At 41.5% G+C, this 19,491-nt stretch overlaps 1 protein-coding gene across 1 annotated transcript in view; it reads left to right on the forward strand.

Moving 5' to 3' along the window:
• Positions 1 to 19,491, forward strand: part of glra1 (glycine receptor, alpha 1) — a 100,330-nt gene that overhangs the window by 63,103 nt on the left and 17,736 nt on the right. Inside the window, exons 9-10 of the mRNA XM_078261398.1 lie at positions 8,202 to 8,416; positions 12,021 to 12,167. Coding sequence (XP_078117524.1) covers positions 8,202 to 8,416; positions 12,021 to 12,167 — 362 coding nt within the window. The remainder of the gene's footprint in view (positions 1 to 8,201; positions 8,417 to 12,020; positions 12,168 to 19,491) is intronic.

Genomic DNA, 19,491 nt, shown 5'->3' on the forward strand with positions numbered 1-19,491 from the left:
TCGTTTTTCGGTCAAATGGCCTTTTGAATGGGAGTCCTAGAGGCACTTTTATGCTAGCCTCAAAATAGCTATTTTTTGAGTTTACTAAAAAGAAAGGTTTTGAACAACTCACTTTAGCAGTTGTTGTTTACGCTATCCGCCATTTTCCCAGTCAAAAATAGGTGATCTCTGAATGCGAATGAACGGACTCCATAGGAGGAAATGTCATTCTTATATTAGGCTCCTTTTTAAACTACAAGATCAATATCTTTTTTCACTAACAACAAAACAACAAATTATTCGTGCATTTATATGGAACTAAGCTTTAGGAGCTTTCCATCTTTACTCTCCTCCCTCGACTATTTTTGACTGGCTCGATAGACGGCGACCGGAAGAACAACAGCTACAGTGAGTTGCTCAAAACCTTTCTTTTTAGTAAACTCTGGGTACACAAACAATGTTCTCAATGCTCGAGTTCATGTGTAGGTACTTCAACTACGATGATGTGATACTTCGAGCAAAGTTTCATGTTGTGTCGAGCCTTCTTAGTGTTTTAAAAATAGATATTTTGAGGCTAGCATAAAAGTGCCCCTAGCACTCCCATTCAAAAGGCCATTTGACTGAAAAACGAAGATACGGTAAATCTTAAAAGTGACGCTTCCATCTTAAATATGCTTTTAAACGAAAGTTTGACTCGGGTACATTCACAAAAAGACCCTAATTTGCATTTTGGCGAGAGTTACGCTTTAAGAGAACGACGTATATACTTTGTAAGAGACACGAGAGAGAAGCTCAAGAACGCGCAGTGTTGCTACGACAACACAATTAAACTGTTGCTATAGTTAATACATCCATGGTCCCGTCACTACAATGACAAATGATTTGTAGGGACTCTTGTACTCATATGGTTCCACATTCCTAAATCAATTTATATTGAATCGACTTGTCACAAACTAACACTAATTAAGTATTATTCCAGTAAAACCGGTTGCTATGGACTTAATGGGAACTTGGAAGAGACAGAGTGTATTCACACTGCACAGACGGTTGTAGGTGGGGGGTTAATCGGGGCCTAACAGCAAAGTGTTCTGCGGTTTGGTGCTGGGTAGGAAGCATACATTGAGATTAATAGTGCTGGATTAGAGAGACTGAATCAAACAGGCTAAAACCCTCTGAAAAGATTCTACGGACGCAGCGGCCGCTGTCGAATCTGACTGTAACAGGATTGAACCAGGGGTTGATGCATAGACCGTATAAATGAAGCCAAAACATCTGGATCGACCCCTGGTGGCTGGCTGCAGAATAGGTCATACATCCAGCCCCCCTTCTTGTTAGTGGATGGGACATGGGCCAAACTGAAAAGTCAAATTACACCTCGCATTTTATTTTATTTTTCCTAAAGATGGTTTCTGTTATTTTATGTAGTTCTTATCACGTGGATGTTTGTTCAAGTGTTAATTTTTCCAAAAAGTTTTTATTAATTATTTGATGCTATTTAAAACGGGCTGATACGTCAGGATTGACAGCTGTGATTGACTCATGATTGGTCGGGCGGGTTTATGGGTGGGAATTAAAAGACGGTGGCACCTGTATCGCTTCACTTATGTACAGCGGGAGGAAGTGAAGATGCGTCGTCCATCTTTTTTTTTTTTTTTTACAGTTTATCGTTTAAACCTGTTCTGTCCTCTTACTTTCTTCCTTTTCTTCAGTCGAAGGCATGGATTCCTCAAGTACAATTTACCATAACCCTCCCCCCCCGCTTATCATACATTTCTCATTTTGCCTTCCCTCTCATCTCATCTCTGGCTTAATACTCTCCTCTGTGACGGTGTGTACTGTACATACGTTTGTGGGCATGTGTGCGGTCGTTTGTATATATGTGTGTGTGTTAGTGTGCGTGGATAAGCGTGCACATGCCTCGCTGCTTCCCAATCAGGCATTAAGAGGGAATTAAGGTGTCGTTACCCCCCAGATTTATTAGCTGCAGTCTATTGTGACTCCAAGAGAGAGGGAGCATTTCCCTGCATCTCTCTCTCCTCCTCCCTCTTTTCTTTTTTATTTCTTTCAAATCCCTCCATCCACCCCGCCAAACACGCGCATGCACACACACACACACACACACACACACACACACACACACACACACACAGCCCTGTTTGAAATACTAATTACAGTTTCTTCTGCATTGCAGGGCGCTTTTGTTTTCTGGCTGGTGATATGTTTATAGTGTGTTTGGGTACACATGCAGGACATACTATATTTCCTAGCCTTATTACCAACCTTTACCCCAACGTTAACCTACCCCTAACCCTTAAAACCAAGTCACCATACCAATGTTGACCCTGACTCAACTTTTGCCGCAAACATACATATCTGGCGCCTTTTTCGCGATGTAAGATCAATTGATTGTTGCCATGATAACCGTCCAGAGTTGTAAAAAGTGTTCTAAACCCTTGTGCAGTGTTTTTCTGTCTTGAGGAGCATTCCGACCCATGGAGATCTATTACCAGACTTCCTGGATTGTATTGATATTATAACACCAAATGATGCCCTGCTAATTGTGGGACTTTGCTGTTTTAAAGCGTTAGTTTGGATTCACCAAAGTCTCATAATAACACAAACTCGATCGATGGAGGCAGCAGTAGTTCAGCAAGTCCCGTGTTCTGCGAGGTAAAATGAATGTTTTCTTCAAAGGAGTCTGGTGGCTTTGAAGAGAGCAGAGATAACGAATTCAGTTCCCCGTCGTAAAGGGCTGTCTGACAGCAAGGTAAAGGTGGGGAAAATATTCAAAATAAAGCTAACACTTAAACTGATATTGATGTTTTTAGGTGTTTAAAATGCGTTTAGCTGCTGCCTCCGTCCACAGCAGTATGGTGCTTAGCTTCCGTGTCCGTTCAGGCTTCTCCAAAATGGGGACGTGCCGACCGCCATCTACTGTAGCTAATACACTGACTATGGAGAAGTAGCTCATACAAGCACACTTCAAAAGTGTGTATGGGTGTGCTTCCTAGTAGAACACACACACAAATACACACACACACACACACACACACACACACACACACACACACACACACACACACCACAAGTAGAGTATGAATGAAAGTAAAGTGTGGATGTAAAGGACACTGCTGTGTGAAGTACACACACATACACCAACACACACACACACACACACACACACACACACACACACACACACACACACACACACACACACACACACACACACACACACACACACACACACACACAGACTCCACAGTGAGATAGGGGCCCAGCTGAATAATTTCAATCTTCTTATCAGATGGAATATATGGACAGCGCTTAAAAGCGCTGAAGTGTATCACAGCTATAAATCAAGTCCACCCCATTGACTCCTCCTCCTCCTCTTCCTTTCCTCCTCCTCCTGCTGTCATTTCCTCCTTCCCTCTTTCTTCCTCCTCATCCCTCTCTCTGCTTGTTCTTACATCACATTTCATCCACTCTTTCCTGTCCTTTTCCCCCTCTCTTTTCCCTCTCTTTATCTCTCCCCACTCCTCTCCTCTCCTCTCCTGTCGTTTAGGGTTAACTCTAACCGATGAGGCTGCCTTCCATTGATCTTCTTTGATTAAATGGATCTTCGGCCATCTTGCTCTTTGGCTCTCTTGCATTTTATTATGAGCCCTGGCACGCTCATTACATTACAGAAAGGGAAGGAGGAACATTAGTTACTGGTGCTACTGTCCTGCATGTAAATAAGGCCGTTGCGGTGTGTTAATAAGATTATCTTTGTTGCAGATTTTCTTTGTGCACATTGTTTTTGCGCAGAAAATGCTACTTTGTGTGTGTGTGTTTCATATACAGTAGCATGTGTACAGTACAGTCGAATATTTATAGTTTCATCTTTGACAAACTAGTAGACGTCGCAGTTTGATTGACAGGTGATTGCTATATGGTCCAGCGCAGAAAAGCCAAAAGAAATAAAAAGAAAATAGACTAGGGCTGTGAAATTAATCACATTTTAATCACAATTTTGATTTTGGCTCATAATGATCACAAAAACAATATAATCGAGAAAAACGATTATTTTGCACATTACATTTTGTTTATTTTTTTATTTCGTCTTGTGTTCCGAATTTTAAAAAACAGGAAAACTATTAAGGGAAACTTCACAGTTCAAGGTGTTTATACTGTTTGTTTAAATCAATAATTGCAACATCTCTCCAAAAGTCAATAAGTAAGTAATCAAGTCAAATAGATTTCAAGATTGACCAAAATAATCGTGATTATTCCATAATCGAGCAGCCCTAATAGAGACTGAAATCAAAATGGAAAAAAAACTGGGCTCTTTTCCCTTAAAAGACACATATTGTAGTAAACAACGAGCAGAGAAATTAGGAGGAGGCGGTGGACTCCATTCCTCCTAATCTCTCTGCTCCCCTTTTAAGGCATCATGCTGCGAGCGTAAACATCCACTGTTACTCTCCCGTCACAGCCACACAAGGACTAACGCTGCTTCTGGCGGACTACAACAGGCAGCTGCAGATCACCAGACTTTCAACTGCAATAACACAGCTTGTGCAGTATACTCGCATAAGAAAGCCATACCTGTGATTTAAGACACCAATAAGGTTAAAAATATCAAGTTCAAGTTAGTCTCGCATTGCCAGACCTTCCTCCACAGCTCTACAGAGGAGGGTCTGGCTAGTCCACACAGCATTCTGGGATGGCAGTACAACATGCTCTGGTTTATTGGCATTTCTTTAAACCAATCACAATCGTCATGTGCGGCAACAAGCCCCGGACGGAGCAACGGCGCCTCTGCAACTTGTTTTGGTAGAACATGTGCACGTAGGGAGGCGAGCTCTGGAATTAAAATGTCGAGTGTGTGATGAGAATTTGACTCAAAAAAAGATAAATATGATTTGATTGTCGTCTCTGGCTCGGAGGATGCTTCCCGAAATTCGGGACGGGTCAAACAAACATGGGACTTTCACCATGGAGACTGCTGTTGATGTCCCGCCAAAAGTCCATGTTGACTTACATACTTACTTACTTACTACTCACTTACGGTACATAACAAACATACTTATTTTAACCCAACGCCATGATTTTTTCCTAAACCTAACCAAGTAGTTTTAACCTGAATTGTTTCCATGGTGCCGGCATCTCATTTTAACACCACCACGTAATGTGGTGGTAAGAAGTCGTGGTCATTTCACATATTTCTGTGAGATCAGGTTGCTCAATTTCTCCATACGTCCTTTAATAACACAATGACTAGAGTGAAAAAATGGGACAATGCAAAGCTTCTAATTTCTTACCAAGATTGTAATTTGTTTGCCAAAAATGACTACATATGCCAGCTGTATAATTTAAAAAGGTCCAAATAAAACCTTTGCTCATAGTGGTTTTAATAATTTACCACCACCACAGAGAAATATTCTCCGTTTTATGAGGGAGGAAGATGCAATAACTTCTCCGTTTTCTGTTGTGTCATCACTTCTTAGAGTGCTACATGTTCCTCTGAGCCACCTCTCAGACACTCTGCCACCGGCTGTTATTGCAACAAGTACAAAGGCAGTATAAATCCAATACCACCTGCCGGGTTTGTTTTCAAGCATTTATCGTATTTCATTTGATATTCAGCAAAGCCGGGCATTTGTGTCTCTCTGATTTTTCCGCTCACAATTTACACGTTGGCTTAGTGCGAGAGCTGAAGGAAGATGACATTTTGTCTCAAAGCTGTCAACTTTGGCTTCAGTCCCTCTGTTTTTCCCCTGTGCGGCTTATTCTCCTTTTTTACTGCCAGTCCAACAGCTTCTCCCTTCTCTAATCCCACGTTCTCACTTCCTTCCTCCCTCTCTCCTCGTCTCTCTGGATCACTCTTTTATTGTACCCCTCTGCCTCATCATGTCCACCTGTTTTTTCCCAGGGGACATGTCCGTGTCAGTGTTCAGATAAAGGACCCATTCAGATGAAGATAATAGGGAATTCAGAAACACTCCTCACTGCTAATAAAACCGCACCGCCTCGGGGAAACTGATGAAAGAACATTTTGCTTTTAAGTAGAGCTTAAACATTGACCAGCGTTATAATTTCTATTTCCTGGAATCTACCTTTTGTGCTTGATGTGCTGCAAATTCATTCATTTCCCAATGAGATGTTCATGTTAAAAAAAAAAAAAACAGGACACCTACTGAGACAAAATGGTTGGCTATATGAATAATATAATATAATATAACTGGGTCGTGAATATCTTTGAAGCTGTAAGTATCATGAGCCTTCTCATTACAAAGTAATGGCCTTTTGGAGGGTGCAAGTCTTTCTTTTCCTTTTTAAAATGCTGAACATCAAAATAGATTTAAACTAGATGGAGTAAAACATAATGGGAGGTTTGTACTTTCTTTGTGAACCCTGATGGGCTTAAAGGTTTTTTTATAAATTGATCTTTAATGCTCAGAAGTCATACTTAAGACACACACAGCGCCTCGTCTGTCACAGTTATTGGTTTGTTATAGTTTATTTCATTAGACCGGCATAACCCGGCAAGCAATTAAAGAAACTGTAGTTTCTATAGTAGCATCAGTGATGTAGATGTGAATGTAAAAGCAAAACAAAAGCCAAACAAAAGTAAAAAAAAAAAGGGGTCCTAATTCTTCTCACGGCTTCTCTACCCCTTTAACATGATGACGTCACAATGGGTCTAGTCTCGCATTGCCAGACCTTCCTCCACAGCGCTGCGGAAGATTAGTGATGATCAAATGAAGCTTCGCGAACCACTGTCTTTATTTTCTGAGCTCACTAGATGGCGCTCTCTGTTCAAAGAAAAAGGTTAGAGGAATGGCAATTCAGTGTGTTTTCAACCTTTTGTTGAACAGAGAGCGCCATCTAGTGAGCTCAGAAAATAAAGACAGTGGTTCGCGACACTTCATTTGACCATTACTAGCAGAGGAAGGTCTGGCTAGTCCACTGCGGGATGGGAGGAAAACATGCTCTGGTTTATTGGCATTTCTTTGGGCGGCGCTAAGCGCAGGACGGAGCCCCGGTGCTGCTGCAAAATAACCTCGGGAAGGAACTTGTTTTGGTGGAACATGTGTACGTTCAAAGGTTGTTTTAGTCGTGCAACAGAAAACTCAGATTGGACAGATAGTCTAGCTAGCTGTCTGGATTTACCCTGCAGAGATCTGAGGAGCAGTTAACCATAGTCCTCAGAAACCCACTGGAGGTTAGAACACCAACACAAAGAAAGAAGAAGGTGACGGACATCGGGCCAAAAATGCGGGACATCCGGCGGGACATCCGGCGGAACTTCCAGCGGCACCGGAGCAATCCCGGAAATGAAACGTCGTCGATATAGACTTTGATGGGTCTAATCGCCAAAGACTCTCATTTATCATCTTTTTTTTAAAGATTATTGTTTTGGGCATTTCACGCCTTTATTTCCTCAAGACACGTAAGGGGAGAGAGAGAGGGGGAACGACATGCAGCAAAGGGCCACAGGTCGGAGTCAAACCCGCAGCCGCTGCGTCGAGGAGTAAACCTCTATATATGTGGGCCTGCTCTACCAACTGAGTTAACCCAGCCACGCATTTAGCATCTTTTGCACGTGTACTAAATACTGTATTTGTACACTTGAAATAGAGTCTCTCCTTCAAGTCAGGCCCAGGGCCCTTTGCTTTAGGTCTTCGCCTCTCTCTACCCTTTCCTCTCTGTCACTATCTATAAAGCATAACAATGCCCAAATAATAATGAGAATGATAATGAATGATTGTGTCCCATAATTTACATAGAGAGCCAAAAGATGCCGCCACACACAGGGTTAGCATCTGTTTTATAATCTCCCAGTTGTTAATGTATTTTCCTGTTCTGGTGATCATCAGGTTTATTTAACATAAATTACACTGCGATGGTTTCCAGCGACAATGTGTTAACCAGAGGTTTGATAAACAGAATCTCATCCCAATACTAATCGTTTTTCTGTTTTCATTCCCCACCCCACCCCCCACCCCCCCCACACACACCTGGATTCCTTCTTTTCATTCCCTCCTTCATCTGAGTAAATTCAAACGCCACGTATCTTTCCATCGGATCTCTCTCTCTTTCTTATTCTCTCCATATATCTTTCTTCCTCTCGTCTTCCACAAACAGCTCCCTCGCTTTTAATGACAACAATCTTCTTTTTTTCCCCCTCCCTTTCTTCATTGCCCCCCGCCTCTTCCCTTCCCTTCCTCCTCCAGGTAAATTCACCTGTATCGAGGCTCGTTTCCACCTGGAGCGTCAGATGGGCTACTACCTGATCCAGATGTACATCCCCTCGCTGCTCATCGTCATCCTGTCCTGGGTTTCCTTCTGGATCAACATGGACGCCGCGCCCGCCCGGGTGGGTCTGGGCATCACCACCGTGCTGACCATGACCACGCAGAGCTCTGGTTCCAGAGCCTCCCTGCCCAAGGTGAGGACAAATCAAACGCACCCTTCTGTACCAGCTTTTGTGGCCAGACATTCGGGTCTGAGCCCAAACCTAGGGCTCACCCAGGGAAAAAAAAATAAAATGCTTAAAAATCTGTAGACCATTTTTGGGAAAAACCTGGTAGTTGAGCTGACATCCTGTTTTATATCTGTTCTCCAACTGTCTTCATCATTCTGAAACCACAACACAACAAATGTTGATGCTGACTCATTTTCACTCCTGCCACCCAAGAAGAGGCACGAAATGGCTGATGTTACTATTTTTACATAACGTAGGGTAGGAATTTGGCATAAACAGCATTACTCATTTTAAAAAAACGATTTTTGTTATACTCTGCTGAAGTAAAGTTCACAGAATGAATGTTTAGCTGACAAATCTGCTACGTCTGAATCCATCCCATAATAACGTGGGACCGAACCCACATACAACGCTACAGTACATCACTTCCAGCAAACTTCAAGACGGGGGGGGGCAAAAGATGGAGAGATCAAGGAAAGATGGCATGAGGGGAACAGAAAAAAGTTCTTTCCATTGACCAATTTGTGTTAGAGTGAGGAGAGTGGAGGGAAAAGAGTAGCAAAGAGGCAGACAGATGGAGGGATGGCAAAGAGAAATGGAGGGTGGGGGGGGAGGGAACTAAAAAAAATAGACATTCAACAGAAGTTCAAAGAAAACAAAGATGAGAAAAATAACTTCTAAAAAGAGAGAAAAATCTTTTTCCTGCGAGGGATTTACAGATTAAAGGAGGGGGAAAAAACAGTCAGACTTTGCGTGAGCCAGTAGGATTGTATAATTATGTCCAGGGAAGCTGTAATCCCCAACACACACACACACACACACACACACACACACACACACACACACACACACACACACACACACACACACTTAGTGTTTGTTGACATTAGGTGCTTTACGCGCTCTAAAAATTGAACAAGTGAACCGTGATTCCTCTGCAGTTCAGCTGTCACAATAATGATCACACAGCTGAGCTTAGGTGGGCATACTGCTCAAACACACACACACGGATGTACATCCGTGTGTGTGTGTGTGTGTGTGTGTGTGTGTGTGTGTGTGTGATTGACAGTGGACACACACACACCTAAACACACGGCTCTTCTCACATGCCACAGAGGAGGGCTGCACCATGTCAGGCCAGGAGAGAGGAGGACAGGAGGAAAGAGAGGAGGTGTTTGATTTTTTTTTGTTTTGTTTGAGAATTATTTAGCAAAGCAGATGATGTTAATTCAACACCAGGTTCTGATTTATACATGGATGGTTAACTCAACAGAAAGTATTGTTTGACACAGGTATGAACAAGTCTAGAAAAAACACACCATTCGCCACGATGCTACACAATAACAATAATTAACCTGCCTTTAAAGAGAGGTTTTGTACTTTAATGAGGTTTCAAAGCAGCTAAATTACACAATGTCAGTGTGAAAAAGGTACTGACTCATTTTATTATGTTTGTCAGAGGAAAGTACAACTGATTCTGTGTCTAGGATGCCTCAGGTTGCTGGGACAGAAATGTTAGTATGGGGAAAATTTCTTTTGCCTTTTTTCGCCAAGTTCAACAGTTTCTACAAGGCGTTCCGTAACACTTTGGACACCATGGTTGTTGTTGTCTCTCTCTCTGTCTGTCTCTCTCTCTCTCTCTCTCTCTGTCTCTCTCTCTCTCTCTCTCTCTCTCTCTCTCTCTCTCTCTCTCTCTCGGTCTCTCTCTGCCTCTCTGCCTTTCTCTCTGTCTCTCTCTGCCTCTCTCTGTCTCTCTCGGTCTCTCTCTGCCTCTCTGCCTTTCTCTCTCTCTCTCTCTCCCTCTCTCTGTCTCTCTCTCTCTCTCTGCCTCTCTCGCCCTCTCTCTCTCCCTCTCTCTCTGCCTCTCTATCTCCCTCTCTCTCTGCCTGGATGACAATCATACCAAGTGAACCAGTTGGCCGTTTAGGCCTCATCAGCTCTGGGTGGGGGGGGGAATCAGTCGGGCATTCAAAGATAACTGTGCTTCAGATGCAGCGCAAACGAGCACGACTCGCAGCAAGGCCGAGCGGCGAGGATAAGCACTGTGTGTTTGTGAAAGTGATCTCAAGTCATAGTTTAATTGGATTTTAAACGGCTGATTGTGAGTTTTCTCTCTCTGTGACGGAGCAGGGATCTCCTTCTCAGGCTGCACGGTGTAATTGTGTGGGGGGATGAAGAGTTGTTATGACAGGCCGGGGTGAATGCACTCCAATAATGGCACTTGGCGGACAGATAGCAATCAGACAATGATCGACCAGACTTCTTTTAGCTCTTATTATCTGGACAGTCCTTTTCCTGTCCATCTCGCTTCACACCGCACTCTTCGTGTGTAGAGGCTGCTGACATTCGACTGGTTTTGTTTACTGATTGTAGAATTTTTTTTTATCTCTTTAGTCTGTTCAATCTATTACACTATATAGTATGGATGGGACGATATGCTTTTGTCCCCATTCGATTCTTTCACGATACATGGGTGCCAATTCAATTTGTATTGCAATTTCTTTCATTTATTGCGAGTATTGCAATTTGAACGTGATTTTCTTTTCCTTCTTTAACAAAAACAACAGTTGAATAATACACTTCTAGAGACAATATATAATGAGACATTTCTAAAAACGAATTGATTTCTAAGAAGAATGCACATCACGTGTCAGTCAGTCAGTCTGACATTTATTTGTAAAGAAGTACATAAAATGTATATTCAGAATTTTCTGCTATCGCTCTGTTTTGCTGGAAACGGATATGATGTACTGACTGGAGAGCACTCCAGATGTTGGCGGTACCGTTTAACACAAAAGGAGAAAAGAACTGATTTAAAACGTCCCGATACATACAGTTCGTGAATCGTTTTTTCCCCCACCCCTTATATGTAGGGCATCATAATATTGTTATCTAAACACTATACACGGATAAAGATAACACAACTCTAAACTCTATGCACGGAGCACACCTCCAACAGTGGTTTAACGTCTGACCCCTGTCGAAGTTTTAATTTACTTCTCCCTCTCAGTTTTTTCCCCTCTAGACCTGGGGCATGTTCCGCACGGAACAACATGTTTCCTCGAAACAGTACTTGATTACTGAGGTGTGTTTTCTCTTGTTTGGTGGGTGTGTCAGAGATTCACCAATCAGCAGTGACATGTATGTGAACGGGTGGTAATACAAATGAAATGTGCTTGCACACACAGCAGAATAGAATAGAAATAGAATTGGTCTTTTTTGTCATTGTCACAGGTACAACGAAATTAAAAGTGCTCTCCAGTCAGTGCATCATTCATTGAGTCTATAAAAATGTAATGTAAGTGCTAGTGTTACTTAAAAAAAGAATAAATAGAAACATATAGCGGCATTAGCAGCATACATAAACACACACAGTAATACATAAATGAATATTTTTTTAAATTTGAATGAAAGAAAGAATTATATTGGTAATCGCAATTATTTCTGCGACAATTAGTTGTACAGCAAAATTTGGAATTGTTGCAGCCCCAGATGGAGATTCATACTGCAATAACAAAGCCTCTGAACAACTCCCAGACGCCTCTAACCCTTTCTGCCCCCTGTTCAGGTGTCCTATGTAAAAGCCATTGATATCTGGATGGCCGTGTGTCTGCTGTTTGTGTTCTCGGCCCTGCTGGAGTACGCCGCCGTCAACTTCATCGCCCGCCAACACAAGGAGCTGCTGCGCTTCAGACGGAGGCGACGACACATGAAGGTGAATACTCTAAAACATTTACATTGACATTTGTCTTTTTCTTTAATCCGTCCACCAGTTCTGTTTTTTTGCCCGGTGCGTCAGCAGAGATGTCAGTTGAATTGAAGAGTTGCATTCAAAAAGTGAGATGTTATCTATGTGACAAAGGTGATTGTGAGTAGCAAAACATCTGATAAAACACAATGAGACCATCTTATAGTGCTTTGAACTTTATACATGACTTAAAGGACAAATCCGGCGCAAAATGGACCAAGGGGTTAATAACACATGATTACAGAGTTCGACCGTTCTCTGGGATATGTTTTCATGCTAATCGAATGTTACCAGTTTTAGCGCAATTTAGCTAGTCGTCAGGGCACGGGTAAAGTAAAAAGAAATCGCTAGTGAAACTATCTTTTTAATAAACTGTCTGTACACTTACAAAGTTCTCAATGCTTCGGTTTCCATGTAGGGACCCTCATTATGCTACCGTGGAAGTGTGGTGCTATTTTGAGCCTTGTTTGTGGTGTAGAAATAGCGATTTCTTTTTACTTTAGCCATGCCCCAACGACTAGCGTTATAAGCTAATTAGCGGTTTGTGCTAAAACTGGTCACATTCGATTAGCATGAAAACAGTCGACTCGGTACCCATGTGTTATTAACCCCTAGGTTCATTTAGCGCCGGATTTGTCCTTTAAGGATTTGACAAAGATGGAATTTGGATGCTGAACTTAAATGATGAGTTCTAAATCAAGCTCTTCAATTCTACTGATCCACAATCTTTCATATCTGCCCTTTGCATTGTGCCCTTGAGCTGTTTAAACATGAATTAGAGAGGACATAAAAGAAGGGAAGTATGTAAGGAGAATCTTTCAGAACAAGGAGTAACCAGACGAGTGCTGTTTTCCAATGGTCAAACACAAACGGTCCAACGCTTGTTTTATCCACACACGAGCCGCCGACTTGTGTTGTTGTCTCTAACCATTCGAACAGCACAGAAACAAAAACCACAAATGAGTTTGTAATGGATGAAACGTAGTACCACTGTTGTTGGAAATCCTATGCTGCCTGGCAGCTGCGTGCTTTCATCAGAATATAATATTTGGGTTTGTCGGGTGGTCTTGAGGTGATGTTTGGCTGTAAACACAAAGAATGCAGTTTGGATAAAAATCCCTCCTCCCCTTCCGTCCTCGGGCGTTCTGAAATATTCACAGCGTGTTTGATATTAGCTTTGTGTGGAGCTCATCACCAGGCAGAAACACAGGGCATCAATGTTTCATGGGCAGAGCATTGAGCACGATTAAAAGCTGAGCTGTAGAGCAAACAGAGACGAGGCTCATAATGGATTCACAATGTGGAAGAGGAGAAAAAAAACAAAAAAAAAAACATTTCCCTCAGCTCGTAAACTTTTGCTTCTGGAAATGCATTTTTAACTAGAAACAGAGATCATAAAGTCTTTTTTAGTTGTGACTGTGCTTTTCAGTGAGAATGTGCTTGTGTATATTAGACGAAATCTTTTTAGTCCTTTTGGGATTGAGTGCTTTTTAGTCCTTACTTTTTAGTACCATGATCAATGTGCATGTATTTTATTTTTGACATAATAATAGTCAATTGAACGATTTGGGGGGAAAATCTAATTTTCCTGCCAGATATTGCGATTACATTGCGTAACATGTAATGTTGTCATTTCTTTTTGTTTAATCAAATTGGTATCGAAAAAAGTATTGTTTAGGAACCGGTATCAGAGTCACGGTATTGGTATTGGTACCGGTACCGGGATTGAATATTTTTGAAAGCTACCCAGCCCAAGCTGCTAGTGCTACCGTAGCTAACCCACTGACTATGGAGAAGCACAGTGGTGTGAAAAAGTGTTTGCCCCCCTTCCTCATTTCCTGTTCCTTTGCATGTTTGTCACACTTAAGTGTTTCGGAACATCAAACCAATTTAAACAAAAGTCAAGGACAACACAAGTAAACACAAAAATGCAATTTGTAAATGAAGGTGTTTATTATTAAAGGTGAAAAAAAATCCAAACCATCATGGCCCTGTGTGAAAAAGTGATTGCCCCCCTAAACCTAATAACTGGTTGGGCCACCCTTAGCAGCAACAACTGCAACCAAGCGCTTTGCGATAACGTGCAATGAGGCTTTTACAGCGTCCCTGGAGGAATTTTGGCCCACTCATCTTTGCAGAAATTGTCCTAATTCAGTTACATTAGAGGGTTTTCGAGCATGAACGGCCTTTTAAGGTCATACCACAACATCTCAATAGGATTCAGGTCAGGACTTTGGCTAGGCCACTCCAAAGTCTTCATTTAGTTTTTTCTTCAGCCATTCGGTGGTGGACTTGCTGGTGTGTTTAGGATCATTGTCCTGCTGCAGAACCCAAGTTCGTTTCAGCTTGAGTACACGAACAGATGGTCGGACATTCTCCTTCAGGATCTCTTGGTAGACAGCAGAATTCATAGTTCCTTTTATCACGGCAAGTCTTCCAGGTCCTGAAGCAGCAAAACAGCCCCCAGACCATCACACTACCACCACCATATTTTACAGTTGGTATAATGTTCTTTTTATGAAATGCAGTGTTCCTTCTACGCCAGATATACTTGGACACACACCTTCCAAAGAGTTCCACTTTTGTCTCATCGGTCCACAGAATGTTGTCCCAAAAGTCTTGGGGATCATCAAGATGTGTTCTGGAGAAATTGAGACGAGCTTTGATGTTCTTTTTGCTCAGCAGTGGTTTTCTCCTTGGAACTCTGCCATGCAGGCCATTTTTGCCCAGTCTTTTCCTGATGGTGGAGGCATGAACGCTGACCTTAACTGAGGCAAGTGAGGCCTGCAGTTCTTTGGACGTTGTTGTGGGGTCTTTTGTGACCTCTTGGATGAGTCGTCGCTGCGCTCTTGGGGTAATTTTGGGCGGCCGGCCACTCCTGGGAAGGTTCACCACTGTTCCATGTCTTCGCCATTTGTGGATAATGGCTCTCACTGTGGTTCGCTGGATTCCCAAAGCTTTGGAAATGGCTTTATAACCCTTTCCAGACTGATAGATCTCAATTACTTTCTTTCTCAATTGTTCCTGAATTTCTTTGGGTCTCGGCATGATGTGTAGCTTTTAAGGATCTTCTGGTGGACCTTACTGTGTCAAGCAGCTCCTATTTAAGTGATGCCTTGATTGTGAACAGGTGTGGCAATAATCAGGCCTGGGTGTGGCTAGAGAAATTGAACTCAGGTGTGGACAACCACAGTTATAGTATGTTTTAACAAGGGGGGCAATCACTTTTTCACACAGGGCCATGATGGTTTGGATTTTTTTTCTCCTTTAATAATAAACACCTTCATTTACAAATTGCATTTTGTGTTTACTTGTGTTGTCCTTGACTTTTGTTTAAATTGGTTTGATGTTCGAAACACTTAAGTGTGACAAACATGCAAAGGAACAGGAAATGAGGAAGGGGGCAAACACTTTTTCACACCACTGTACCTCATACAACCCCACTTCAAAATATTCCTTTAACCCTTGTGTTGTCTTCCAGTTGACCATGCACTTGTTGTCCTTCTGGGTCAAAATTAACACTTTTAAAAAAATATTTTTGACACATTTTCTGATGTTTTTGTCCCTTTTGTAAAGCACTTTTTTCATTGTTTTTGTCACTTTTTTTGACGTTTTCAATGCTATTTTTCACTAACACCAACTTATTACCACTAATTTTACAATAATTTTTGGAATACATGGTCAATACATTTCATTTATAGGAAATTATACCTAATTTTGAAATGATGAATTATTTTGACTAATATTAGAGGAACCTATGTTGGTCGATAATCACAGACGTGTATCTCAAACTTTAGTCAGGTTTTAAATCCATTTCAGTTTTTTCAAATGATATAAAATTGAATACCCAAAATTCAATGAAAGTAGTGATCAAGTCCTTGCAATTGTACTTAACATTTTTGGTAATTTGGTTAAAAAGAAACACATATTTCGCTTCAAATTTAACCCGAGGACAACACAAGGGTTAAGGACTTAGGTGAGGTATATTTTTTACCTCGGATTTTGAGCCTCAGAACCACCTCATTATATAAATTCACTGTCTATGAACCTAAGAAGGCTAATATTGAGGAATGAAGATAGCTGACAATATGTCAGCTTACTTAATTTCTCAAAACTGATTTGAACATAGATGTAGTGAAAATGACAAAGCAAAATGTACATTTTTCCCTGGAGGAGTGTTAATGTTTGTTTTTTTTCCTTCCTTCCCCTACTTTCTTTCGTTGGATTTGTCTTTGAAGCATTTAATCAATCAATTCCATGTGTCTGGTTGGATTTATCAGTCGGAGGCTGCTGTATTGAATAAGGAGTAAAGCTGTCAGGCCTGCGGGGAATATTGAAGCGCTGAAACTGGTGGTTTGTGTGTTTGTGTAGGTAGAGGGCAAGAAAACTCAAACACCCACACAAGGAATGCAGCAATGAGCCTGCAGTAAACACTCCTGGATTTGTGTGTGTGTGTGTGTGTGTGTGTGTGTGTGTGTGTGTGTGTGTGTGTGTGTGTGTGTGTGTGAGATTGTATCTATACAGCCGGTGAACTGATGCATGAGTGCATTAATGAGTGCTGTCGTGCATTTTGGTGTTGTAGGGCATGTGTTCGTGTCCGCCATGACTGGAGCTGCTTGATTGAATTTGACACGTTGAGCGTGTGTGAGCATGTTTGTGTGTTTCCGTATTTATGAGGACCGCGTGTCCTCGCAAGGAAGTGAGGACACTGTGCCAGAAAGCTGGATTGTTTTAGTTCAGGGTGTGGAGTCGTGTTTAGGTTTAGGTTGGAGTTTGGTCATATTTTTTCTTTCTTTTTTAACAGTTATTATTATTATTATTATTATTATTATTATTATTATTATTATTATTAGGGACTAGGGATTAATGTGTTGTTTATTTTCAAATAATCACCTAATTGTCAATCTATAAAATGTCCATAAATAGTGAAGGGATGTCTTTTTAATCATTTACTCAATGATATAAAAAGCAAAACATTTAGGAAGCTAGCTAACTAGCAAATGTTTCGGCTCATGAAGAGTCGTGTCATTTGATTAAAAGCTCCAGAACAGCTACTAAACAGCTCTTTCAGTGTGATTTTGTTTCCTCAAAAAAGTCATGAAAAATAAATGCAAATGATTTCATGTGGCAAAATACGTTTTTTGTCTTCTTTCATAACTTACGTAATCATCTTGCGATCCCTCAGATTTACCTTGTGACCGGTTGGGGGATCCTGGCCTGCAGATTGGGAACCACCTTTCATAGACAACAACTGAGACATAATACTAGAGTATTTTATGCCAACAAAATTCAATTTCAAATGTCATCATTTTTACTTGGACAAATCCAAAGGAGAAAAATGCAATTTAGATGAACAAGTCACACCCTGCTGTCTGTTCCACATGAGCCTCAGTTAATAAAATAGTAGAGGGAGAAAAGGAGTCAGGGAGCTGAGTGGGGTTTGTGGGGGGGAAAAAAGATATAGAAAAATAAAAAAAAGTATAAATCCTAAATCCTATTTTTGTAATCCCCAATCCCCTGAGCTGTGATGGTGGGTGAAGAGGTAGATTAGCAGTCCCGCTGCCGCTGCACTTTCAGGTGAATCAGACCCTAACCCCGACCGCCCTGCTCGCTTGCTTGCTCTGTTTGTACGCCTCTCTTTCTACCGTTTTCTCATATGAGGATAGGACAGTCAGGTGCCCACATTGTACTGAGTTTCCCTCTCACACATATAGCAAACAGCAGGCGATTGTCCATGTCAGACGCGTTCTCACTTATTGAAAATACTCTGATTGGTTTAGGCGAGGGGTGGTGCTGGGTAGAGCGTGCAGGAGGCAGGACATGATGCGGATTACACTGTGGTCACACAGTTGGTTTGTAGTTTGGTCATAAACAACTGAGTCTATTGCCATTCCTTGAATTTGTCTGACGATTTTGGGTGGTGGACATTTTCGTTGGGATCTTTGTTTAAATCAACCTTCTTTTTGCTTCACCCTCAGATGATTGTTTTCTTCTGGTTTCTTGCCAGCCGCATGACAGAAGAGTCATCAACACATCCACTCGCTCGCCGTGAATTCTCCGGACAATGAGCTGCTTTATTCACACATGGGCTCAATCAGACAATTTCTGCAGCAGCCCTTACGGACAGAAGTTTCCAAATGTCGTCATCGCTCCAGTTAGACATTACCGTCGCCGTCTTTCATGGAAATTAAACATGTTTGTTTTCTTCCGGTTTTACGCGAGCCGCACAATAGAAATGTCATCAACATGCCCACTTGCTTACTGTGAATTCTCATACGTTGGGCCTCTTTATATACAGTCTATGCTTTGGGCTCAGTCGGACATTATACAGACGTTGTACTAGGGATGGGATAGGGCAGGGTAAAGTCCTTTTAATGTCCTATCCAACTGATTCAACCATTTGCCTTCACACATACAACTCCACCGGGTAATGTCTTGATAAGGTCAGGGTTGCAGTACATGTGTGAAAAAAGTCTCTCGACCCTCTCTCACCCCAACAGCAGGAGGAGAGAGCAAGAGGAACATGGGCTCAGGATTGACCCACATCTGGCACGATTGAACCTTTTGCATAGTTTTTTATTCACAGTTTGTTACACAGTTTGTTTTTGCTCACATGATGAAAGCAGGAGGATTTAGGTCATCTGTTCATTTCAGTTTTGTTAATGAAGGATCTCGTCCGTTCAGTTGAACATCTTTCACAGGAATTCTTATTAAGGTTTTTTTTTTTTTCAGCTCATATCACAAAACAGGTGAGGTCAGGTGCTCAGGTTGTTATATAATATGATTTTTTGTCATGTGTTGTTGGAGGTGAATTTAGGACAAAACCTGAGCTATTTTTGAAGTTTAATTTCATTCATTACATGTGACTGATGGGCTTTTCCTGTTTCGGGGTGAATTTAGGTGACTGTAAAGTCTATTTGTCACACTGTGTGATTTATTTATTAAGGATTTTCTACCCGTAGCATGTAGCAGAAGGCAAATGTATGTGAATCCACACTTAACCAGTTACTTCTGCCTTTTCACACCAGAGCCATACATGTTGAAAATTAAATTTCCTTGTAGCACTGTCAGGCAATTTGACGAAAGCATCAACCAAATGACAGAGATGTTCCTGAAAGTAGAAACTAATATTCAATGAAAATTTTATGAAAACAGATTAAACTCCACAGCAAGTGAATAAGACAGATAAGAATAGGACGGATCGTTTAGTGAAAGGAATCAAATCCACAATACAGCACAAAAACCACAGCAGTCAACATTTTTAATAAATCTCCTATCTCTAGTGATTCCC

Source organism: Sander vitreus, chromosome 10 (genome assembly GCF_031162955.1).
Source record: "Sander vitreus isolate 19-12246 chromosome 10, sanVit1, whole genome shotgun sequence".
Lineage (NCBI taxonomy): Eukaryota > Metazoa > Chordata > Actinopteri > Perciformes > Percidae > Sander > Sander vitreus.